At 44.5% G+C, this 25990-nt stretch overlaps 1 protein-coding gene across 1 annotated transcript; it reads right to left on the bottom strand.

The window, feature by feature from the left end:
• Positions 1-16725: 16725 nt before the first annotated feature.
• LOC100216752 (uncharacterized) lies at positions 16726-25696 on the bottom strand. The gene is made up of 5 exons (NM_001366968.1): positions 25380-25696; positions 19541-19860; positions 18886-19122; positions 18620-18787; positions 16726-17139 (listed from the first exon to the last, which is right to left on the bottom strand). The coding sequence occupies exons 1-5, from the start codon at positions 25642-25644 to the stop codon at positions 16966-16968; spliced, it is 1164 nt and encodes a 387-aa protein (NP_001353897.1). The 5' UTR covers positions 25645-25696; the 3' UTR covers positions 16726-16965.
• Positions 25697-25990: the final 294 nt, after the last annotated feature.

Below are 25990 nucleotides of genomic sequence, written 5' to 3'. Positions count from 1 at the left end.
CTTCACGTAAGGGACTAATCGCCCGAAGAGATGGATCCTAAGGGAAAGGGGATGGTGGTCAACAACAAGGAGAAGGAGTCCTTCCTCAATGAGCCTAGAGATGATAAGCCCACTGACTCTAGCTCGAGTCACAAGAAGAAGGATGGGAAGAAGAAGAGGCGCATCAAGAAGATCGTCTACTACGACAGCGACGAGTCTTCTTCTTCACCAAGAGACGACGACGACGAGAAAAAGAAACCGGTTAATACAAATAATTCATTTGATTATTCTCGTATTCCTTTTAACTCAAATGCTCATTTGCTTTCAATTCCTCTTGGTAAACCTCCATACTTTGATGGAGATGACTACTCTCTTTGGAGTCACAAAATGCGTAGTCATTTATTCTCTCTCCATCCTAGTATTTGGGAGATAGTCAAAAATGGAATGCAATTTGATAGTACGGATAACCCTGTATTTATTAACGAGCAAATTCATAAGAATGCACAAGCTACCACTGTTTTGCTAGCTTCGTTGTGCAGGGATGAATACAACAAGGTGAGCGGCTTGGACAACGGCAAGCAAATTTGGGATACCCTCAAGATCTCTCATGAGGGTAATGATGCCACCATGATCACCAAGATGGAGTTGGTGGAAGGCGAGCTGGGAAGCTTCGCAATGATCAGGGGAGAAGAGCCAACACAAACATATAATAGGCTCAAGACCCTGGTCAACAAGATTAGGAGTTATGGGAGCACAAGATGGACGGACCACGACGTCGTCCGGCTTATGCTAAGGTCATTCACGGTAATTGACCCCCATCTTGTTAACCTAATTCGTGAGAATCCCAGGTACACCAAGATGACGCCCGAAGATATTCTTGGAAAATTTGTGAGCGGGCGCATGATGGCCAAGGAGGCAAGATATGTTGATGATGCATTAAACGACCCCATGCCCGTCTACGAGCCTCAACCCGTTGCTCTTAAAGCAACAAGTAGCAGGGAGGCGCTACCAAGCAAGGTGGCACAAGTAGAGGCGGTCGGGCTAAACGAAGATGAAATGGCTCTCATCATCAAGCCCTTCAAGACTGCATTGAAAGGACGCAAGGACTACACCAACAAGAGTAAAAGCAAAGGGAAAACGCTCCTGCTTCAAATGTGGTAAGACATGTCATTTTATTGCTCAATGTCCCGATAATGAAAATGAGCAGGGAGAAGAAAGACATGGGAAGAAGGAGAAGATGAAAAGCTATACGAAGGCTAAAGGCGAGGCGCATCTTGGCAAGGAATGGGACTCGGACTGCTCGTCATCCAACTCCGATGATGAAGGATTGGCAGCCTCGGCCTTCAACAAATCCTCTCTCTTCCCCAACGAACGCCACACTTGCCTCATGGCAAAGGAGAAAAAGGTAAGCGTTCGAGAAACCCCTAAGTACTCTACTTCTAGTGATGAGGATTCTAGTGATGATGAAGTAGATTATACTAGCTTGTTCAAAGGATTAGATAAAGCTAAAGTGGAAAAGATTAATGAATTGATTGATGCCTTAAATGAAAAAGATAGACTACTAGAGAGGCAAGAAGACATTTTGTATGAGGAACATGACAAATTTGTTAGTGTTCAAAAGTCTCTTGCCTTAGAAATTAAGAGGAATGAATTACTATCTTCTGAGTTATCTACTTGCAATGAATCTATCTCTAGTTTAAAGACTTTGAATGATGATTTAAGTGCTAAGCTAGAAGTAGCTAATAGATCAAGTTCATGTGTTGAACATGTTGTTATTTGCAATAGATGCAAGGATTTTGATATCAATGCTTGTGATGAACATCTTGCTTCTATTGCTAAATTAAATGATGAGGTGGCAAGTCTTAATGCTCAACTTAAGACTTGCAAGGTTGATTTTGACAAACTAAAATTTGCTAGGGATGCCTACACTATTGGTAGACACCCCTCAATTAAGGATGGACTTGGCTTTCGAAAGGAAGCCAAGAACTTAACAAGCCAAAGGACTCCCATTTCCAACAAGGAGAAAGGGAAGGCCCCTATGGCTAGTAGCATTCAAAGGAATCATGCTTTTATTTATGATAGAAAGTGTTCTAAAATGCGCATTATAATAGAAGTTATGTTGATTATAATGATTCACATGCTATGTTTGCTTCTAGCTCTACTTTTGTGCATGGTAGGCCTAGGAAAAGTAATATTGTGCATCATGTGCCTAGGAGAGTATGTGATAAACCTTCTATAATTTATCATGCTTGCAACACTTCATTTGCACTTGTATGTAAAAATGAAAAAGTAGTTGCTAAAAAATTGGGATCCAAATGCAAGGGAGACAAGACTTGTATTTGGGTTCCAAAGACCATTGTGACTAACCTTGTAGGACCCAACAAGAGTTGGGTACCTAAAACCCAAGTGTAAATTTCCTTGCAGGTTTATGCATCCGGGGGCTCAAGCTGGATTATCGACAGCGGATGCACAAACCACATGACGGGGGAGAAGAAGATGTTCACCTCCTACGTCAAGAACAAATATTCCCAAGATACGATTATCTTTGGAGATGGGAACCAAGGCAAGGTCAAAGGCTTGGGCAGGATAGCCATCACAAATGAGCACTCTATTTCTAATGTATTTTTAGTAGAGTCGCTAGGCTATAATCTCATGTATGTTAGTCAATTGTGCCACATGGGCTACAATTGTTTGTTTACAAATGTTGATGTATCTGTCTTTAGAAGGAGTGATGGTTCATTAGCGTTTAAGGGTGTACTAGATGGCAAACTCTACTTAGTTGATTTTTCGAAAGAGGAGGCCGATCTAGATGCATGCTTAATCGCTAAGACTAGTATGGGCTGGTTGTGGCATCGCCGTCTAGCACATGTTGGGATGAAGAACCTCCACAAACTTCTAAAGGGAGAGCATGTGTTAGGACTAACCAATGTCTGCTTCGAAAAAGATAGACCTTGTGCAGCTTGCCAAGCAGGGAAATGGGTGGGAAGCACTCATCACAACAAGAATGTGATGACTACATCAAGACCATTGGAGCTTCTCCATATGGACCTCTTCGGACCCGTCGCTTACCTTAGCATTGGGGGAAGTAAGTATGGTCTTGTTGTTGTTGATGATTTTTCCCGCTTCACTTGGGTGTTCTTTTTGCAGGATAAATCAGAAACCCAAGGGACCCTTAAGCGCTTTCTAAGGCGGGCTCAAAACGAATTTGAGCTCAAGGTGAAAAAGATTAGAAGCGACAACGGGTCCGAGTTCAAGAATCTGCAGGTGGAGGAGTACCTTGAGGAGGAAGGCATCAAGCACGAGTTCTCCGCTCCCTACACACCACAGCAAAATGGTGTGGTAGAGAGGAAGAACAGGACGCTTATCGACATGGCAAGGACGATGCTTGGAGAGTTCAAGACGACTGAGCGGTTTTGGTCGGAAGCTGTGAACACAACTTGCCACGCCATAAACCGGCTCTACCTTCATCGCCTCCTAAAGAAGACCTCGTATGAACTTCTTACCGGTAACAAACCCAACGTATCATACTTTCGTGTATTTGGGAGCAAATGTTACATTCTAGTGAAGAAAGGTAGAAATTCTAAATTTGCTCCCAAAGCTGTAGAAGGGTTTTTACTGGGTTATGACTCAAATACAAAGGCGTATAGGGTCTTCAACAAATCATCGGGTTTGGTTGAAGTCTCTAGCGATGTTGTATTTGATGAGACTAATGGCTCTCCAAGAGAGCAAATTGATCTTGATGATATAGATGAAGATGATGTTCCGACGGCCGCAATACGCACCATGGCGATTAGAGATGTGCGACCACAAGAACAACAAGAGCAAGATCAACCTTCTTCCTCAACGATGGTGCACCCCCCAACTCAAGAAGATGAACATGTTCATCAAGAAGAGGCGTGTGATCAAGGGGGAGCACAAGAAGAACAAGTTATGGAGGAAGAATCACAACCAGCCCCTCCAACTCAAGTCCGAGCGACGATCCAACGGAATCACCCCGTTGATCAGATACTGGGTGACATAAGCAAGGGAGTAACTACTCGCTCAAGATTAGCTAACTTTTGTGAGCATTACTCGTTTGTCTCTTCTATTGAGCCTTTCAGGGTAGAAGAGGCCTTGCAAGATCCGGACTGGGTGTTGGCCATGCAGGAGGAGCTCAATAACTTCAAGTGAAATGAAGTTTGGAGCCTGGTGCCACGTCCAAAGCAAAACGTTGTGGGAACCAAGTGGGTGTTCCGCAACAAGCAAGACGAGCACGGGGTGGTGACAAGAAACAAGGCTCGACTTGTGGCAAAAGGTTATGCCCAAGTCGCAGGTTTGGATTTTGAGGAGACTTTTGCTCCTGTGGCTAGGCTAGAGTCTATTCGCATTTTGTTAGCCTATGTTGCTCACCATTCTTTCAGGTTGTTTCAAATGGACGTGAAGAGCGCTTTCCTCAACGGGGTCAATAAAGGAGGAGGTGTACGTGGAACAACCCCTAGCTTTGAGGATGACAGGTATCCCGACCACGTCTTTAAGCTCTCTAAGGCGCTCTATGGACTTAAGCAAGCCCCAAGAGCATGGTATGAATGCCTTAGAGATTTCTTAATTGCTAATGCGTTCAAGGTTGGGAAAGCCGATCCCACTCTTTTCACTAAGACTTGTGATGGTGACCTTTTTGTATGCCAAATTTATGTCGATGACATAATATTTGGTTCTACTAATCAAAAGTCTTGTGAGGAGTTTAGCAGGGTGATGACACAGAAATTTGAGATGTCAATGATGGGCGAGTTGAACTACTTCCTTGGGTTCCAAGTGAAACAACTCAAGGACGGTACCTTCATCTCCCAAATGAAGTACACTCAAGATCTTCTCAAGAGGTTTGGGATGAAGGACGCCAAGCCCGCGAAGACGCCGATGGGAACCGATGGGCATGTCGACCTCAACAAAGGAGGTAAGTCCGTTGATCAAAAGGCATACCGGTCTATGATAGGATCCTTGCTTTATTTATGTGCTAGTAGACCAGATATTATGCTAAGTGTATGCATGTGCGCTAGATTTCAATCTGATCCAAGGGAGTGTCACCTTGTGGCCGTTAAGCGAATTCTTAGGTATTTAGTTGCTACGCCTTGCTTCGGGATCTGGTGTCCAAAGGGGTCTACCTTTGACTTGATTGGATATTCAGACTCCGATTATGCTGGATGCAAGGTTGATAGGAAGAGTACATCAGGGATGTGCCAATTCCTAGGAAGGTCCCTGGTGTCTTGGAGTTCTAAGAAACAAACCTCTGTTGCCCTATCCACCGTTGAGGCCGAGTACGTTGCCGCAGGACAGTGTTGCACGCACCTACTTTGGATGAGGCAAACTCTCCAGGACTTTGGCTACAATCTGAGCAAAGTCCCACTCCTATGTGACAATGAGAGTGCAATCCGCATGGCGGATAATCCTGTTGAACACAGCCGCACTAAGCACATAGATATCCGGCATCACTTTTTGAGAGACCACCAGCAAAAGGGATATATCGAAGTGTTCTATATTAGCACCGAGAACCAGCTAGCCGATATCTTTACCAAGCCTTTAGATGAGAAAACCTTTTGCAGGTTGCGTAGTGAGCTAAATGTCTTAGATTCGCGTAACTTGGATTGATTTATAGCATACATGTGTTTTATGCCCTTGATCAAGTTACTTTATGCATTTATGAGATTTGTTGCTTATGTATGGTGCTCAAGTTGTGCAAGGGATCCCTGGACTTCACAAGTCCATGTGTGAATGATGCACATATTTAGGGGGAGAAGTGCTACAACTTGACCCTTTGAGACTAACATTTGTGCTTGAGTTTACTTGATGAAGTCTTGAAGGTGAATTGAAAGGGAAAGGTGAACTTGGACCATGCAAAGACTTCCACTGCACTCCCGTATTAGTGTACTAACCTCCAAGTTCATTCTTGAGCTCCTATTGCCTTTTTGCTCTTAAGTGACATTTTTGGTGAGGCAATGGGGTTAGTGGGCCAAAAATGGTCCCGTTTTGGTGCTTAATGCCGAAGGGGGAGAAATTAAGGCCAAAGCAAATGGATCAGCTACCACTTGAGAATTTTAAAAATAGTAGAGTTAGAATTTTTTATTTGTCAAAATACTCTTATTGCAAAATTTTGGTCTCTTGTGGGGAGAATTTATGATTATGGGAAAAAGGGGGAGTTTTTGGATCTTGATCATTTTCACTCTTGGATTATCTCTCTTAATGCCCAAACAAGTGAGTTTGAATTAGAGATAGGAAAATGAATTTGATTTGCAAAAACAAACCAAGTGGTGGCAAAGAATGATCCAAATATGCCAAATTTGAGTCAAAAACAATTTGGTCTTCAATTTGAATCAATGTTGCATGTTTTGCATTGCTTTTTGATGTGTTGGCATAAATCACCAAAAAGGGGGAGATTGAAAGGGAAATGTGCCCTTGGGTCATTTCCACAGTGTTTTGGTGATTAAGTGCCCAACACATATTCTCTAAGTGTTAAATTGTTCCAAAGATTGAAGAAGTACAAATCATGTAACAAGGTATGTTTCTAGACTTAGTACATTTGTTTGAGTACTAATGAAGTTATCTAAGTGCTAGAAACAGGAAAAGAAAAGATTGGAAAAGAGTGCATGTGTACAGCCAAGACTCAGCTCGGTCTGGCACACCGGACTGTCCGGTGGTGCATCGGACAGTGGCCGGTGCGCCAGGCTGGACTCCGGCGAACAGGCCACTCTCGGGAAACTTTGGCGGCGTACGGCTATAATTCACCGGACTGTCCGGTGGTGCACCGGACTGTCCGGTGAGCCAACGGCCGCCAGCGCAACGGTCGGCCGCGCAATCCGCGGGCGACGCGTGGCCCGCTCCAACGATCGGCTGGGGGCACCGGACAGTGTCCGGTGCGCCAACCAGCTCGGAGTTGCAACGGTCGGTTGAGCCAGAAATGGAAGGAAATCGCGCACCGGACATGAACAGTGGTTGTCCGGTGGTGCACCGGACTGTCCGGTGCGCCACCCGACAGAAGGCAAGATTAGCCTTCCAAGATCGTCTCCAACGGCTCCTAGCTGCCTTGGGGCTATAAAAGGGACCCCTAGGCGCATGGAGGAGACAACCAAGCATTAACTAAGCAATTCTAAGTCTCCACACTCCGTCTCCACGCATTTGATTGATCGTGTTAGTGATTTGAGCTCCGTCCTAGTTATGAACTCTATGTGCTTCATTTGAGCTCAAGTCTTGGCTTGTGTGCGTGCGTTGTGCTGCGGATTTGTGTGTGTTGATCCCAACCTTACTCTTGTGTTTACATTGTGATCTTTATTGTAAGGGCGAGAGGCTCCAACTTGTGGAGATTCCTCGCAAACGGGAAAAGATATAAGCAAAGAAAAGCCGTGGTATTCAAGTTGATCATTGGATCGCTTGAAAGGGGTTGAGTGCAACCCTCGTCCATTGGGACGCCACAACGTGGAGGTAGGCAAGTGTTATACTTGGCTGAACCACGGGATAAATAACTGTGCCTCTTGTGTTGTCTTTCTTTGTGATTCGCAAGAGCTCTCTCTATAGTCACTTGGTTCTCTTGAGCACTAACATCTTTATAACCAAGTATTGTGGCTATTAGTTGTTGAATTCTACAGGATCACCTATTCACCCCCCTCTAGGTGCTCTCACTCTTGATGATGAGCGCCATCTCCTCGTTGTCGAGCTTGGAGGCGTCGATTGGAAGCCTACTTGGTGTAGAGTCCTTCTCTTCTTCCGTTGCTTTGAATGCGACGGGTTGCACCTCGGGTGTAGAGGTGGAGCCTTAGCTTGCTCCAAGTTGACAATATGTTTGGAGTCTTTGATCATAAGCTCAAACCTCACAAACTTGTCAATTACTTCCTCGGGAGACATCTGTTTCACTACAGGAAACGCCTAAATTTTCGTGGGCCAAAAACCCACGAAAATAAGCCTAAACCGACGAAAATAGAATATTTTCGTCGGCAGGCCGACGAAAATAGCCGCCGAAAATAAATTCGACGAAATTAGGCAACTATTTTCGTCGGTCCCGACGAAAATATTCTATTTTCGTCGGCTTTCCCAATGCCGACGAAAATAGTGAGTGGACCAACAATTTTCGTCGGCCTCTGCGGTGGCCGACGAAAATAAGTTCCCAGGCTATTTTCGTCGGCCACCACTGAGGCCGACGAAAATAGCCTGGGAACTTATTTTCGTCGGCCACCACAGAGGCCGACGAAAATTGATGTTTCCCCCCCCAAAACAGAATTTTCTGCACCTATTAATAATTCACAGCAAAATAAACATTATCACAATTAACATATACACATTCACAAGCAAAATACATAATTCACAAAACACATTCACATAATTCACAAAACACATTCCATAGTCCATTCAAATAAGTCCAGTCCAGAGTCCATAAATAGTCCATAAGTCCATAAACAGTCCATAGTACACACTCACTACTCACTACTCACTCCTCACTCCGGCGGGCTGTGGGAGTTTTGGCCACTCCCTCCTCCGCCACCAGGAAGGTGGCCACTCCCTCCAGCACCATGGACGAGGAAGTCTTGGACGTTGACACCACCCTCCGATCCATGAGCATGTGACGCTGAACCCTGCAATTCATCAATCATTCAAATAAGGCTATATTTTGTTATCCCTATACCTATAAATTGTTGTGTTTGGTCAATATTTGCATAAAACTAAACATGGAACGTTACCTGTGATCCATGGTGAGGAGGAGGCTGTGCATGCATCCACGGGTACTGTTGTGCTGGCCACCCCAGTGGTGGTGGCACCCACCCCGTCGGTGGCGGTGCCATCCACGATTGAAATGGCTGAGAGCCCGCCGGTGGCTGGGAGACCGGTGGCACCCATCCCGGGACTTGCTGCGATCCTTGGGTGGTGGAGGCGTCCAAGTGCCTGGAGGTGCCTGCGTCCACCCAACACCGGTCCACTGTGGCTGCGACGCTGGAGCTTGTCCTGGCCACTGTCCCCATCCTTGAGCCTGCGAGCCATTTTTGATAATAAAGAAAGAGTTGCTATGGAATTGAAGTGTTCAGATAGTGTTACCTGCGGAGGGCGAAAAGCGGGCAAGTTCATATCAGGGCCGAGTCGAGTAGTCATTTCCTGCAAATGGATGCAACGTTAGAATCGCAACATTATACTTTGAATTCAAAGACGACACGTGATGAGATAGACGAATTACCTGAAAATAAGAAGCCATATATTGCGTCAGCTGCCCAACCTGCTCCTGCGCTGCTCGAGCCTGCTCCTGTGCTGCTCGAGCCTGCTCCTGTGCTGCCCGAGTCTCCTCCTCCAGCTGAGCCTCTCGAGCAGACCTGGAGGAGCGAGAACTCCCTCCCGAAGACGATGTCTTCCCTTGACCTATAGTCCTGTTGTACTCCACAACGCCGGTGCCAAAGGCAAACCTGCATGATACACATAGTTGAGCAATTAAGTGGACACATTCTTGTTAATGAAATCGTCGAATCAAACACAAACACCTCACCTGCCATGCTTTCTACCCCCACCACTATGGTACAACGCCGAGGCATCTAAGTCTGAATGCATCCAGTCGAAGTCAGGCCCATGGCGTTGAGTCATTTCCTCCCCATATGCATTCTGCAAAGAAAGTTGGAGTTAGACACAAAACATGCAATTTAATTCGTAAATACAAACTTGTTTACCATTTTCTCCCTTGCCGCCTCGCTGCATAGCACATCAGGGTTCGCCGGATCAGGGCCACGGTGACCACGGACGTAAACCTCCATAAAACTTGGAGCAACTCCACTTTCAGCTTCCTGCATGAAAAAGAAGAGTTAAACCATATAATTTTAATAGATGTAACATACAAGTTTGATTTATATACTTACCATGCGGCGTGCGGTACCAAGGTGTCCATCGGCGCCGTACCTGTGCCCCGGTCCTTCAATGCCACGGTTGGCACGGTGCTTGTTGGACTCTGCAATCCACTCAGGCGACGCCCATCTCTTAGCCAACCACCTCCAGGCTTCCATGTCCTTGGACAGCCAATCCACAACGCTCTCCAGGTACTGCTCCTCTATATTCAGCTTTGGCCCTGGATGCTCGGGGCCTGGGATGACTAGTGCAAGGAACATGAACTCTTCTTTATTGACCAACTCAGGAGGAAGATTATATGGCACAATGAAGACAGGCCAACATGAGTAAGGGCTTGCACTGGTATTGAAAGGTGTGAATCCGTCCGTCGATAGACCAAGCCGTACACTCCTAGGGTCATTTGCAAATTCGGGATCAAACTCGTCAAATGCCTTCCACGCATCACCGTCCGACGGATGGACCATTATGTCTGGATCAGTGACGAGACGTACACCATTCTTTGGCCACGTCATATGCAGAGCTATTTCCTTGTTGAGGAACAGCCTTGAAAGCCGAGGAATGATGGGCAACCGACGAAGTTGCTTAGCTGCGACCTTCGTAACTACCAATTCACCCTCATCATTTGTCACCTCGACATATCTAGAAGCTTCACAATGCTTACAACGGTCCAGCTTGTCATCCTCCTCAAAGAATAGCATGCAACTGTTGGGACACACGTCGATCTTCTCATATGTCATCCCAAGACCAGCCAACATCTTCTTTGCGAAGTACATATTCTTTGGCAACTTATGATTCTCCGGGAGAACCTCGCCCATAAGTTGGACGATGTCGTTGTAAGCACTGTTTGAAATGTTGTGCTTCGACTTTATCGCCATTAGTCTTGTGAGAGTCCCAAGAACTGACATCTGAGTGTGCTCGTGCAGTCTCTCTTCTCCCGCGGCGAGTAGCCGGAAGAATTCTTGAGCATCGCGTGGAAGCTGCCCCGGCTCCTCAGCGTTCATTTCAACCTCCCTACCAAGATCATGCAACATATCGTCCATCCTATCATGATCGTCATCAAGCTCCACCTCCGCGTCAACGTGTCTAATAGACTCTCCATGCCGGTACCATACAAGGTAGTTCGACATAAACCCACTTTTGCAAAGGTGTTTCTCCATTTCTTCCTTCTTCTGAGGCCACTTGTTCTCGCAGCGATTGCAAGGACACTTCACTAGACGACCAGTTGCATCTTTGAAAGCGTGCTCAAGAAAAGCCTTTGTTACACCCATCCATTCATTCGAATGTGCCCCATCCTTTCTCCACCCGTCATACATCACCCTCCGATCACCGTCCATTTTAAAGGCTAAACAAAAGTCAAAGAACATCAACGATCGTCCGTGGCTTAATTAGGTGAACTCCCTATTAGGTAAAGGCCCTAAACCCACCCAAGAGTGTAGGCTGATGCTTGTGATTTATGACGTGTAGCCTACGATTGTCGCTAAATTTCGGCAGCATAACCCCGCTGCTCTCCAAGCACACGCCTGAACATGGTGTGTTGGAGAACAACTGGGTTACACAACCGAAATTCCGCGTCAATCGTAAGGCACATGACACAAATCACAAGCATCGGCTTACACTCTCAGGCTGTCCAAAATACGTGGACAATTCCGGAACGGCGAACCTCACAAGCCAATGTGACGTTCGCCGTTCCCGAACGGGTGACGCATACGGTTCGCTACGGTTAACGATTAAAACTGAGAATAATGTATACCTGAGAAATTACGAAAACAATGTATACCTGAGAATAATGTACGAGTCTAGCTAACGGTGGAGAAGGTCAAGTCGGAAGAACACCTATGTACAAAAAATATTATTGTCAGTAAAAAATTCGGCAGCACCTCCCCTATAAACTGATGTTTCTAAAACCTGCAAATAAACGACAACACGATGGTTGCCAACACAGAAAACTACACGATAGCTACATAATAAACAATATGCTGACCAGTATATGCTAAACAATATACTCACTAACTATATACTCACTAACTTTCCTACAAGTATATGCTAACTATATACTCACTTTACCATGTGCTAAGTAACTAAAAAAATTTAAAATTTTACCTGTTGGACTAGGAGGCGAGGCGGAGCTCGGTGCGGTGGAGAGAGCCGGTGCCCGAGGCTCTCGGGCCGAGGGCGGTGGTGGGGGCGAGGCTGCCGCGCAGTGGGTGCCCCTTCGAGAGGCGAGGGCGCGAGGCGAGGGCGGCGCGGCGGGCGCGAGGCGAGGGCGCGAGGCGAGGGCGGCGCGGCGGGCGAGCGGCGAGGGCGCGAGGCGAGGGCGCGAGGCGAGGGCGGCGCGGCGGGCGAGCGGCGAGGGCGCGAGGCGAGGGCGGCGCGGCGGGCGAGCGGCGAGGGCGCGAGGCGAGGGCGGCGCGGCGGGCGCGCAGCGGCGCGGCGGGCGCGAGGCGGGCGCGCTGCGGCTCGGCGGGCGCGAGCCGGCGACGCAGCGGCTCGGCGGGCGCGCGGCGGCGGCGCGGCGGGCGCGCGATGGCGACGGCGGGCGCGCGGCGGCGACGGCGGGCGCGCAGCGGGTGAGGGCGACGGCGGGCGCGCAGTGGGCAGCGGGTGAGGGCTACGACGGCGGCGCGGCGACGGAGGTCGGGCGGGCGGCGGCGCGAATAGTGAATGCCGAGCGAGAGAGAGAAACTTAGCGGTGAGGCCGATTAACGGACCATTATTTTCGTCGGCCTCAGTGAGGCCGACGAAAATAGTGGTCAGTTAATGCCGTATTTTCGTCGGCCAGGAGAAGACCGACGAAAATACATGACTTATGTTCGTCGGCCTGGCGTGGACCGACGAAAATAAACCTCATTTTCGTCGGTCTCGGGGCCCACGAAAATGTCGTTCCTATTTTCGTCGGCAGGCCGACGAAAATAGGTACGGGCCCACGAAAATAAGGTGTATTTTCGTCGGTTCCGTAGGCCGACGAAAATAACTATTTATTTTCGTGGGCCGACCGACGAAAATATATAGGCCCACGAAAATTTAGGCGTTTCCTGTAGTGTTTATATCTAGGGTCTCCACGGATTATTTGCACTTGAGTGGGATTACGAAAAACAAGTGATCTAAGAATAACTTTAACCATTTCATGGTCATCCCACTTGGTGCTCCCGAGGTTGCGCACTTGGTTCACCATGGTCTTTAGCTGGTTATACATTGCTTGCGGCTCGTCTCCTTTGTTGAGGACGAATCGACCGAGTTCTCCCTCGATCGTCTCGCGCTTGTTGATCTTGGTCACCTCGTCCCCTTCGTGCGCGGTTTTGAGGACGTCCAAATTTCTTTGGCGCTCTTTAATCTTTGCACCTTGTTACACTCCTCTCGGCACAAGGAGGCGAGGAGTATAGACGTGGCTTGGGAGTTAAAGTGCCTAATTTAGGCGGCCTCGTTCGAGTCGTAGTCTTTGTCCCCCACCTTAGGTACCTGTGCTCCATACTCAACAATATCCGAAATACTTTCGTGGAGTGAGGTTAGATGACGCCTCATTTTATCACTCCACATACAATAATCTTCACCATCAAAATACGGTGGTTTGCCTAGGGGTACGAAAAGTAATGGAGCGCGCTTTGAAATACGAGGATAGCGTAGGGGCATCTTACTATACTTCTTGTGCTCATGGCGCTTAGAAGTAGTGGACGATTCGGAGCTTGATGTGGAGGGCGACGAAGAGTCGGTCTCGTAGTAGACCACCTTCTTTATCTTCTTCTTCTTGTCACCTCTCCGATGCAACTTGATGGAGGAAGAGGATCCCTCCTTGTTTTTGTTGCGGGACTCCCTTGAGAGAGTCCTCCCCGAGCTTGCGACCTTTTCGCCGGTCATGATCGCCCTCTTGGCGTGATCACCATACATCACTTCGAGTTGGTTAGGCTCTTAATGAAGCACTGGCTCTGATACCAATTGAAATTCGCCTAGAGGGGGGTGAATAGGCGAAACCTGAATTTTATAAACTTAAATGCACACTAAGGTCAGGGTTAGCGTTAGAATTAAATTCAAGTCCAGAGAGAGAGAAAAACAAATCAAACAAGAATCAAGTCGATTGAACACGATGATTTGTTTTACCGAGGTTTGGTTCCAAAGAACCTAGTCCCCATTGAGGAGGTCGCAAAGACCGGGTCTATTTCAACACTTTCTCTCTCTCAAACGGACACTTAGACCGAGTGAGCCTTCTCCTTAATCAATCGGGCCACTAAGACCCCGCAAGGACCACCACACACTTAGGTGTCTCTTGCTTTGATTACAAGTCACTTGAGAGCAAGAATGAGAAAGGAAGAAAGGCAATCCAAGAAACAAGAGCGCAAAAGAACACGAACACACTCTCTCTCAAGTCACTAAATGGTTGAGATGAATTCTAGACTTGGAGAGGGTTTGATCTTTGGAAATGTGTCTTGGAGTGAATCCATTAGCTCTTGTATTGAATGTGATCTCTGAAAAACTTGGATGCCAAAGGTTGTGGTGGTTGAGGGTATTTATAGCCCCCAACCACCTTGTAGTCGTTGGCCAAGGCTGCTGGCGATGGGCGCACCGGATAGTCCGGTGCGCCACCGGACAGGTATTGTGCGTTGTCCGGTGCGCCGCCACGTCAGCCAACCGTTAGGGTTCGGAGCTGGTCGACCGTTGGAGGCTTTGTCTTCTTGCGGCACCGGACAGTCCGGTGCCACATCGGACAGTCCGGTGCCTCTCTGACTTTGCTGCTCTGACTCTGCCGCGCACTGTTCACCGTGGCAGGCGCTTTTACAGTCGACCGTTGGCGCTGGATAGCCATTGCTCCGCTGGCTCACCGGACAGTCCGGTGGCACACTGGACAGTCCGGTGAATTATAGCGGAGTGCGCCCTGGAATTTCCGAGAGTGGCTGGTTTGGAGTTGTACGTCCTGGTGCACCGGACACTGTCTGGTGCGCCAATTTGCAGCACACTCAAGTTCTTTGCTCTGTTTCAAATTGAGTCCCTAACTTGATTTCTTTCTTAGTTTGTGTTGAACCTTATGCACCTGTAATACATGAAATCTTGGCAAACTAGTTAGTCCATGTGTTTGTGTTGATCATCAACCACCAAAATTAATTATAGAAAAAGGTTAACCCTATTTCCCTTTCACTTGGCAAAGAAGCTCTTTGCAACACTCGGCAAAGAGCTTCTTTGTCGAGTGCTTTTTTCAACAGTAGGCAAAGACAATTTAAAAATCATATTTTAAAGCAGTAAATTAATTCAAATGAAAAAAAATCAACTACAAATTTGTATAACTCATCATGATGTACAATTTATATTTTGAACATTTCTTCATATGACAAAATAAAAGTACATTTGTTCATAAATCTTATATCTCTCTTGTAGTTTATAAAACTACGAAAGAGATGGATAAGATTTGTGCATATTGTTAGAACCATTATGTGAGATGAACAAATGACCAAACAACCAAAATAAAGTTTGTAGATCTTGAAAAGCTATAGAATTTTGTAGTTGACAACTTTTTCATTTGAAGTCATCTTGTCAACGAAAACAACGTCTAAATTTTAAAAAAAAAATAAAATTTGAATTTTAAAAACGACCTCGAAAGAAAAAAAAAACCACCAACATGAAAGTTGTAGGTATTGAATAGTTATGAAACTTTGTAGTTGACAATGTTTAGGTTTGAGATCATCTTATTATACAAAACTATGTTTGAATTTTAAAATTTAAATTTTTTAAACTACCTCGGATGGAAAAAAACCACCAAAATAAAAGTTGTACGTCTTGAAATGTAATGAAACTTTGTAATTGACAATTTTTTTGATTTGAAATCATTTTTTTCATTGAAAAATTCGTGTGAAGTTTTTAAATTTGAAATTCAAATTTTGTAAATGGCCTCGGATGTAGAAACTATCAAAATATAACTTGTAGATCTTCAAAAGTTATGCAACTTTATAGTTGGTCACATTTTCAAATGAATTTTTTTAGTGCCTCAAATAATCAAATCACTCTCAGTTTGTTATAGTACATGAGGAATGAAAACGTTATATAGACATAATTGATGATGTAGTGTAGTGGTAGAGGAGAGTATGCACGAGAGAGGTTGCGAGTTCGAATCTCACCAATCACGAAACATGTAAATTTGATTGAAAACAATAGTGAAAAATGATAGGGCGATGAGTGTGGTAATGGTGGTTGGAGAGTTGTTCCCAAACTTTGAAAAAATGTTTTGCTGTTTTTTGTGGGTTTTTAGTGAGTATAGGCTTCCTCTGAACGCGTAGCTGGTAGCGCAAATAAAGACAGAGGGCAAAGAATCCGTGGATTTGGGATATAAGGGTTGTCTATAGTGCAAAATAAGTATTATTTCTAGTAGATTATTGTTCCATTACCTATCTCACTTCATATTTTAAACTTCACTATATAGACAGTGCAAAACAGTACTTTACATGACCGTTTACATGGTCTAGTGGAGATGGAGCGTATATTTTGCACATGCACATCTATTGGCCCGAAAAATCCTTTGGAGGGCAAAGACAAAGAGGTCCGTTTGGATTTTGGTCAATACTTATGACTAACTCTCCGATGCATGAAAAAACAAAATGGACTCCGGTTTCTTGCATTGCCTCATTCAATTTTTGCCCGTCTTACTACGTCCTGGGAAGAGGTGACTTTTCCAAGATTCATCGACTGCATCTACCATGTACCTTGGTGCACCAAGTGAGCCCATCTTGGACTCTGCTGAAATGGAAGGGAGTGTCCATTGTAATCTTTGACAGATCTAATGTCTTTGCTTCTGCTACTGAAATATGGTTCTCCAGTTCGCTGGCAGTGCATTATGATTCTACTCCTAACATTAATGTAGTTGAGGCATGAAATCAATAATGTTGTCAGTCAGGCCTATTTCTCTTATAAAAAAATGCAAATAAATCGTGTCTGAAGACATGTTCCTGCTATTGTGTGTTGGTTATATAGGTAACAGGCTAATATGGTCACACACAAAAAAACTTACCTAATGGACACAGCTAATACAATACTTATTGAGCAAGAATATGGTACATCCCAGCCCTCCTCCTACAGCTAAAATAGAGAGCGACGGGAGGTTGAAAAGAGAAGAGAACTAGTTTACAAAGGACAAGCACGACAAAATTACAGTTCAGAGGGGGGTCAGTTTCAGTCACTTAGGCCATAAACGCGTTTTGCTGAATCAAGTGTGTTGCCAAGAAGCATGGCAATCGTTACTGGTCCAACTCCGCCAGGAACTGGAGTTATAGCAGAGGCCACATTCACTGCTTCTTCGAAGCAGACATCCCCAGTTAGGCGATAACCGTAGTCACTGGTTGGATCCTGCAAAACAGGAGACATCAGACGCTGATGGATAAGCGCAAAGGGACGAGTGTTACAAACATTACTGACACCGTTTGAGCTCTAGATTACAAGGACAAGTGTTAGAAACAACTGACACTAAGCTTAGATTACAAATTTCTCCGCACGAAAACTGCACCAACAAAATAATCTGGGACATTTTTTTAGAAGTACCCTACTGGTTCCAAAATGGTTGACAACAGCAACAACAAAGTCCTTTAGTTCCAAGCAGGTTAGGGTAGTCTAGATTGGAAATCCAACAAAAGTCACAAATCAAAGTTCAGACACATGGATAACAGTTTTCCATTTGCTCACTAAATATTTGGATATATTATATACTTTCAAGTCTCCTTTTATTCTCTTCTTATGTCAACTTCGGCCTTTAAATGCTTCTCTTCCCTTTAGTGTCATGTCTTAGGATCCACAGCATATTGATGGCTCTATAGCTCTCTGATGCACATGTCCAAACCATCTCAAACAGTGTTACAAGTTTTTCTTCAATTAGTGCTATCCCTAGCCTATCACATATATCATCGTTCCAGATTCGACCCCTTCTTGTATCGCCACAGATCCAATGTAATGTACGTATTTCCGCAACGCTTATCTATTGAACATGACGTCTTTTTGTAGACCAACATTTTTGCACCATGCAACATAGCAATAACAAGTCTAATCGCCGTCCTATAAAACTTGCCTTTTAATTTTGTGGTGTTCTCTTGTCACATAGAATGCTAGATGCTTGACAGTATTTCTCGTCCATCATGCTTTGATTCTATGGCTAACATCTTCATCAATATCCCTATCTCTTTGTAGCATTAATCTTAAATAACGAAAGGTATCCTTTTTAGGCGCTATTTGACCTTCCAAACAAATATCTCCTTCCTCATGTGTAGTGCTGAAGTCACATCTCATGTATTTGGTTTTAGTTCCACCGAGTCTAAAACCTTAAACTCCGACACCTGTCACAGTTTCCTATTTACTCTTGTCCGGATTTCATCAACTAGCAATACATCGTCCACAAAAAAACCATATACAAAGGGATATCCCCTTGTATGTCCCTTGTAACCTCGTCCATTCCCAAAGTCATCCCAAAATAGTTGATGCTTTAAGATTTAAAACTTGTCCCACAATAGTTGCCCTTCTTATTTCCCAATGCACCTTTCTGTTCTTCCAATACACCTTTTTCTTTTTTCAATACATATCTATCTCTACTTTTTGAGGGGGTATTTTTGTCTTTTGTCTTCTACGTTGGTTTTCGTGAGTCTCAAATGTCAACTATCATGGGACCAAGGGAGTAATATTATTATTAATTTGGGATAATAATTAAGAATAATTATCATTAATTTAGATTCATTACTTATCGTTTAAACTGGTTATTGATGGACAAACAACTCTAGAGAAAATGCAGAGGCAACAATAGAACTGTCTTGACAAGAAGTACAATAAACACTGTTGGCTTTACCTCGATTGGATTTGTCCCAACATCAATCACCACTGCACCTTGCTTTAACCAGCTTCCCCTTACAAGATTGGCCACTCCAGCAGCTGATATCACAATATCAGATTCGCGGGTAATAGCCTCTGGATTTGTTGTGAAGGCATGGATAACACTGACAGTGGCATGATGCCGCTGAAAGAAGATCAATGACAAAGTAATGTCTTCGTATAACAAAACCGCAGCAAAATGCATAAAAATCATAGGTGTGACTCGGATTTTGACATCTTTACCTGTAAAAGTAAGGAAGTTGGCAATCCAACAACTTTGCTTCTCCCAATGACAGATACATGCTTGCCCATCAGTTCAATCCCAGATTGGAGCAATAATTCAATGCAAGCCTTTGCAGCACAGGGCACAAACAAAGGATTTCGGCTTCTTAGTGCAAGATTGCCAACATTTAAGGGATGGAAACCATCAACATCCTTATTCAGACTGATGATGCTCAGAATCTTTTCCTCATCCATAAACTGCACAGATTAGGACACAGAATTCAAAGCTCAATAGTTTATAACATTGAGTACTGAACACAGCAAAGGCATCTGTGAATTAAGCTAAATCTTGATCAAAAAGATAAATAAATGGAAACTAATAGGTACTTCTTCTGTTCCAAATTGTAAGTCATTCTAGTTTTTCTATATACGTAACTATGTATCTAGGCATAATGTAATCGGCGCGTAGTAAATGCTAGGTACCTAGAAAAGCCAGAACTTACAATTTGGAATGGAGGGACTTGGGAGTAGTTCGTATTGAGCATGAAACAGGATGTCTCTAATGGGGTGCAAATGAAAAAATGTTTAACTATATTAATCTATGAGTGTGAAGTGTGAACGATACCACAGATCTGGTGTTTTGAAGGGGAAACACTAAAACAGTAAAACACATTACCTCTGGTAGAGGCAACTGCACTAGGATGCCATGAACAGATGGATCCTCATTAAATCTTGACACTGAATCCATCACTTCATCTTCTGAACAGTTTCCAGGCAACTTCGCCAACAAAGATTTAATACCAACTTCCTCACAGCCTTTTGTTTTGTATCGCACATATGATTCAGAATCTCTTCTATCACCAACCAAAACAACAGCTAGACCAGGCACGTGTCCAACTGAACATTTCATTTGACAGACCTCTTCAGCAATATGTAACCTCATGTCCTCTGCAATGGACTTGCCATCAATAATGGATGCAGTGCGATCATAATCAGCTACAAAATACAGAAATGAGAGTTCACAGCATCAGATTTTTGGCATAAGATTCTGAACAACAATGAAATAGATGACATCAATGAATCAGCCAAGAATTAAAAGTACTTTCAGTTTGCATCAAGTGAACACATGAAACATCTGTGATGCAATTCTGGTTCTTCTTGCTGCAGCGTGTGGGGCTTGCTATCCTTGCTCCACAACCGGCTGAGGCTTCTTTTGACGATTGGTGGCGATCTGCTATTAACTTGGTGCCTAATACTTTGAAGAATGGATTGAACTCTCTCATTATTTTGGAAGCTTGGACTGTTTGGAAACATCGTAATGACTGTGTGTTCAATGGAAAATCCCCAAGCCTCTCAACTGCCTTGATCATGGCCGGGGATGAGTTGTGTTTTTGGAATTTAGCAAAAGCGGTCTTAGCCTTCTCATAGACCCGGGCTGAAACTCTTTTGGCTTGTACGTGTTTGTGTTTGTGTTGTTTCATGTTTGTGGGTGCCCCTTTTTGGTTTTCCTTTCTCCTTCTATTGATGAAATGGTAAGGAACTACCCTGCGTGTTCGAGAAAAAACATATGAAACATGTGTTCAAGCTCTTGTCCCTCACTGGGCCACGTAGCGCCTAATTTTCGTGGTCATCAGACCTTCATCAGGATCATTCACCGCAGGTCAGGAGCTATTTTCAAGAACCTTGTAGCAAGCATGTGACGCGCCACACCACCTGCCTGCCTCCACCTTCCACCTGCCGTGCCACCCATGCCCTCCTCCGCTGCCACGTTACCCGTGTCTGTGCCTGTGCCTCCCTCTGCTTGCCAGTTGCCACATGATTCAAAGCTCACCTACTAGCCTCAAATAGCCTTTTTTTTTCAAACAAATGGTTAGTTTTAGTTTGCAGAAGAATACACTTTAAAACTATTGTTCGTGTGCGCAGATTAACTTCATTATTGGACCATTTTGTTTTGTGCAATCTTCAGACTGCCTTGATTAAAATAGATACAAGACCCATGACTGATTTACTGATTGGTTAGTATCAGCATTATTCTTTTTATCTAAGCTAATGGTATGCTAATCTACTATTTACAGTGGCCTTCACTGCACCCAAGCTGGTAATAAACATTTTTCTTAATTGTTAGAATCCCTAATGTTTTCCTGAATCTTCTCTGTTCTCCTTATATGTGCTGATGTTAGGAAAGGTACATTTTATATAGCAGCTTTCGGAGGTCATTGACAATCTTTCAGGACTATGCTTCTAGCTCATCAAGGAGAATTACATTAGTTTGGACTCTTCGGTTATTATGCGCATCAGATAACTATGGGAGGGTAATGTGTTATGGCAAGTAGAGTACCAGACAGATTAGATTGACTTGGTTTGTTAGGAAAGAGATAAGTCAGATTGATTTGGTTGTTTTGCTAGGAAAGAGATAAGTTAGATTGATTTGGTTAGAATAAGTAAAGAGATAAATTAGATTGATTTGGTTAGTTAGGATAAGGAAAGAAATAAGTTAGATTATTTTGGTTAGGATATTCTCTTTAGGGTCAAGGAACCCTCTCTATAAGGAGAGAACATGTATCAATCGAGGGAGCGCAAGGATGCCGGTTAAGTCTTTGCCACGGCCGAGCAAGAGGGAAGAGTTTTCTTTCTTAGTTCTTGTTTACTTTAGATTGATACATCTCCTATCCTTATATAGAGAGGCTTACTTGACTCCTAACAAAATATCCTAACCAAATCAATTTAACTTATCTCTTTCCTAACAAAACAAACCAATCTAATCTGTAATCTCTCTTTCCTAACAAACCAAACCAAACTAATGTGTCTGCCACTCTACTTGTCGTAACATGATGTTTCTAAATACATTAGTAATTGTGTTTTGTTTTCGTGGTTATTACATAATGCAATTCTTTCATCTTTGAAGTAACAACAGGTCTGAGACCCCCTGTCAGTTCATCTGTTTGTTACCACTTATAGCCCTGGTTCTTAGAGCATCTCCAATAGTTATGTAAACAAGTCTCTAAATATGAATTTAACAAGTTTTCGAGAAAACCTCTTCTTCAACAGTTATGTAAATCAGTTCCCTAAATTTACAAACTCCCTACAAAACTAATTTCATCCCTACATTTACCAAACTTGTTGGGACTCCCTAAATCAACGCTGGTACTAAATCCATCGTGAAAATCATACTTTTGCCACTGTTTTGCGTTGTTCCACTGTCCTGTTGACCACAAATCCATCTCCAGCGCCCAGATGTCTTGATGCTGCCACTGCTAGACAACCTCTTATGCCGAGGCGTCGTCAGAGCACATCATGTGATGTCTTCACGCCATCGTCGCGACCGTCTGATCTTCCATCGATAACTTCGACCTCTCAAGACATCAGGGAAAGTTGTGATATTGATTTCTACCGCCAGCTCAATTAAAAATAGAAAGCATGCTCGCTTATTTTTTGTTGACGTAGACAACTTTAAAAATTAGCAACCAATAAATAGGGAACTGTTGGAGCACATACATTTTTCTACTCCTTAAAATGTTTTAGCAACTTCTTAAATCTATAATTTAGGGTGCTAAATTTACTTAACTATTGGAGATGCTCTTACAGTACCATAAAGTATTCTTTGATGTGATCTATGTTTGTACAGGTGGACTACATCAAGACTGAGAAGTAGCTGCAGTATTTGAATATGAAGATTACATAGCAGCAGGGGCACTTTTGGCTGATATTTTTCTGTGCAAAGTGCAGTACTCTACTATATCGCTACAGCTAGGAGCTACCGATCAGCTGTTCAATAGAGAAAACTACTTATCTAGGACAACTTTTGCTTAGACAAGCACAAGTGACCAGCCATGTAAAAGGTAGATTTAGACACTACTGTGTAGACCAAAGCTTTGAGGACCAGAATTATTTTGTTATGATGTTGTCTTTTTTTCTCGAAAACGCATGAGAACTACGCGTCATTATATTAAGAGAAGAAACAAATGGTCCTAGTGGACCAGTACAACAAAGGGCCTCCTTATGGTGGCCACCAACATCCATACATGTAAACATCCATGGCGACTAAACAAGAACTACTACTAGCAGCATCCAGAACAACTAGCTAAGAGCATGTAAACCAGGGATAGGACTGGTCAGCATGGATAACTTCCTTGCTCCAGCCATTTCCCACATCTCTCTCTCCTAGTCGGCTGTTCTAAGAGCAACATCAATGTTAGGCCTTTTTTTGTCAAAGACACATCCATTACAGTGCTTCCACAAAGTCCATGCCCCAAGGATCACAAAAGAATTCAGACCTTCTTGTGCCACTCCATGAACATGTGTACAGATCATTTTCCACCAATTCATGAATGCTTCTTCACCAATCTGTGGGGCCAAACTTTGGATGTTCACTTGAGACAACAATTTAAACCAAAATCCCCGTGCAAAAACACACCCAATGAGCATATGATCTAGAGTTTCTTGCTCCTGATCACATAAAGGGCATCTATCAGGATGTTCCTATCCCCTTTTTCGTAACCTGTCAGTTGTCTAAACCCTTTTCTGGGCAACCAGCCACATAAAGAACTTAGTCTTCAGGGGTGCCCAAGATTTCCATATTCTATGAAATGACTCAAACCTAGTCGATCCGATGAAGAGAGCATCATATACTGCCTTTGCTTAGTACATCCCATTAGAAGCTAGACGGAATAAATGTGTGTCTTCTACTTCAGTCCTTAATTGAACCGAAGCAACCAATTCCCACAAACAAAGATATTCAGAGATAATTCCAACAGTAAGGCCTCCATGTATGTCCGAGATCCAACTCTGATTAGTGAGAGCTTCCAACATCCAAACAAAAAAAGGTATTATAAAAGATGATCAGCTTATTGTGTACTCCCTACATTGCTCACGGAAAAGACTATTTATAAGGAGGCCACAGGACGGAGGGCCCTCTCCGTTTAGTGCTAACTGGAGATCATCCAGATACAAGCCCTCCATCCCCGAGCATGAGCCCCAGAGCCACAGGATTTCTTCTTCTGGATCTCACACGTGTCTCTCCTTCCGTTCATGACACCTGGCTTCCTCGACTAAGCCTACCATGCCTTGACCTGTCCGAATGCCCCTACCAGCGACCACGACCGACCCTAAATTGTGTCATCGTTCCCCACATGGCCACACCTTCATCCTCTTCCTCGCAACCATGTCATTACGTCTTGCCCCAAACCCACCACCAGCATGTGTCACTGGCCACCTCACCTAGTGCCCACTCCCGTCGCTCCATCCCGCTCTCCCCTAATCCCAATTGGAGGAAGCCCAGCCCCTCGACCCTACCGTCGGGTCCTACCATCCACTAGGCGGCACCCCTAGGCACCTAACTCACAAATCACCATGAAATCACCATGAAATCACCACTCCAACCGCCACCACCACCAGTCCAGTCACCTCCCTCGGGCCCTGCCCTTCTAAGGATGCATGCCACTTGAGAGTTGAGACCTCCCAAAATCCAAAAGCCAAACCATTTAACCCTAAATCCCTAACCGGAGGAGGATATCACTAGAGATGGAGGAGATCGCTGGAGAAGAGGTAACCCTAGTTTGGCAGCCTCCTCCACTCCTTTTTTTATTTGGATGATTTTGATTCCGACATGCTTGTGTTTCCTAATTGGGAGGGCTGTCGTGTTAAGGCTAGGCAACGTATCATGTGCTCAAAGGGTTGTAGTGTTCACATACACATTTTAAGGGGGTGTTTGGTTTCTAGGGTTTAGGGTTTAGTCCATCTATTTTAGTCCCTAAATTGCCAAACACAGGGACTAAAATAGAGGTAATCCCTCATTCCCTCTTTTAGTCTTTGTGTTTGGCAATTTAAGGACTAAAAGAGACTAAAATTAGTCCCTAGACTCCAAACACCCCCTAAATCTAGAGCGCTCATCTTGAATTTAACAACAGCAGCACTTCTATGAAAACCCCTCCCACCATGGGAGGAAGGTGGAAGGGGTCCTTTATAAAACTGCTTCTTCGAAATGGGCGTACCAGATTTAAAATGTGCATATGAGCACGGTAACCTTTTGAGCACAGGATACGTTGAGGTTAAGGCTAAACCAAGAGCCTCTCGATATAGCTTTTACATATTCCTAAACCACTGAGTCTTACATCTAAATAACGCTCTGCAAGAAGCTTGATATAGGCCATGGATACAAATGCAAAGAAGAAAACTGCCAACAATGATATACACTGGTGCGCCAGCAAGCAAAAGACACAAGGATACATGGGCTGGCTTCCTCTGTTTGCGGTGCCTGGTTTTATAGTTTCGAACAGGATAGATTTGAAGGGTAAACTACTAGAGGATGTGAGCAAAGTGACACGAACTGATTCCAGCTAGGTTCACGAACCATAAGCGCTAAGCTCCCACCAACTTATATCAACTTAATTGCAAAAAACATATTTTTAAAAAAAAAATACACTCTGGACAGCCTCCCCCAGGCCCCAGCCCAATCGAAGCAATACAAAGAGTCCGCCTTCAACCAGCAATTTACCAAAGCAGTAAGCCCCGCTCACCTTGGGCACACCGCGGAGGAGACTGCGGCGTCGTGTCACGCGATGAAGGGTCCCAGGTGTCGGGGAATTCCGGTCCAAGAAGGAGGCTGCTGCTGCTCCGCCGCCGCCGCCGCGGACTCCGCGTCCCCGCCATGTCCTCCTCCGCCGCTGCAGTCTCTACAGCATCGTGGAGCCTGCGCGCCGCCCTGGAGAACAAGGATACGAAGGGACCAGATTTCCGGCGTGCGGCTGCGACGGCAAGAACGGCGGCGGCGGCGCCACCCATCTCCGTCAGCACGTCCCACCGCTCGTGTCAAAACATGGGATATCAGTGAATGTTTGGGCCTTTTGGGCCACGTTAGCCTGCTAGGGATGATGATTCGATCTCGTAACAGGGCCCACTTGGCGCATGTCATTCCTTAAAAATTGAACAAAAGGCAAATAGGAATGATAGGGCCTACACAATCTATATAAACACCTAATAATAATCTCTGTGGGTAGCCAGTTAACCCTCTACATATAAGAGCATCTCCTAGTCTATCTTGAAATCTAGGGCTCAATTTATTAAAAAACAACACTAAGAGCATCTTCAACAATATGCCCTATAAAAGTTGTCACGAAAAAGATCTCCG

This window comes from Zea mays, chromosome 2 (assembly GCF_902167145.1).
Source record: "Zea mays cultivar B73 chromosome 2, Zm-B73-REFERENCE-NAM-5.0, whole genome shotgun sequence".
Lineage (NCBI taxonomy): Eukaryota > Viridiplantae > Streptophyta > Magnoliopsida > Poales > Poaceae > Zea > Zea mays.
The sequence above is the reverse complement of the archived record's forward strand: the minus strand, read 5'-3'. Positions and strand labels throughout refer to the sequence as shown.

Coding starts and splice junctions, on each gene's coding strand:
- LOC100216752 (NM_001366968.1), bottom strand. CDS start 25,644: ATGGGTGGCGCCGCCGCCGCCGTTCTTGCCGTCGCAGCCGCACGCCGG. Junction 19,861..25,379: donor TCCTCCGCGGTGTGCCCAAG/GTGAGCGGGGCT, acceptor TGTATTTTGTAG/CTGATTATGATCGCACTGCA. Junction 17,140..18,619: donor TTGGGACAAATCCAATCGAG/GTAAAGCCAACA, acceptor CCTGTTTTGCAG/GATCCAACCAGTGACTACGG.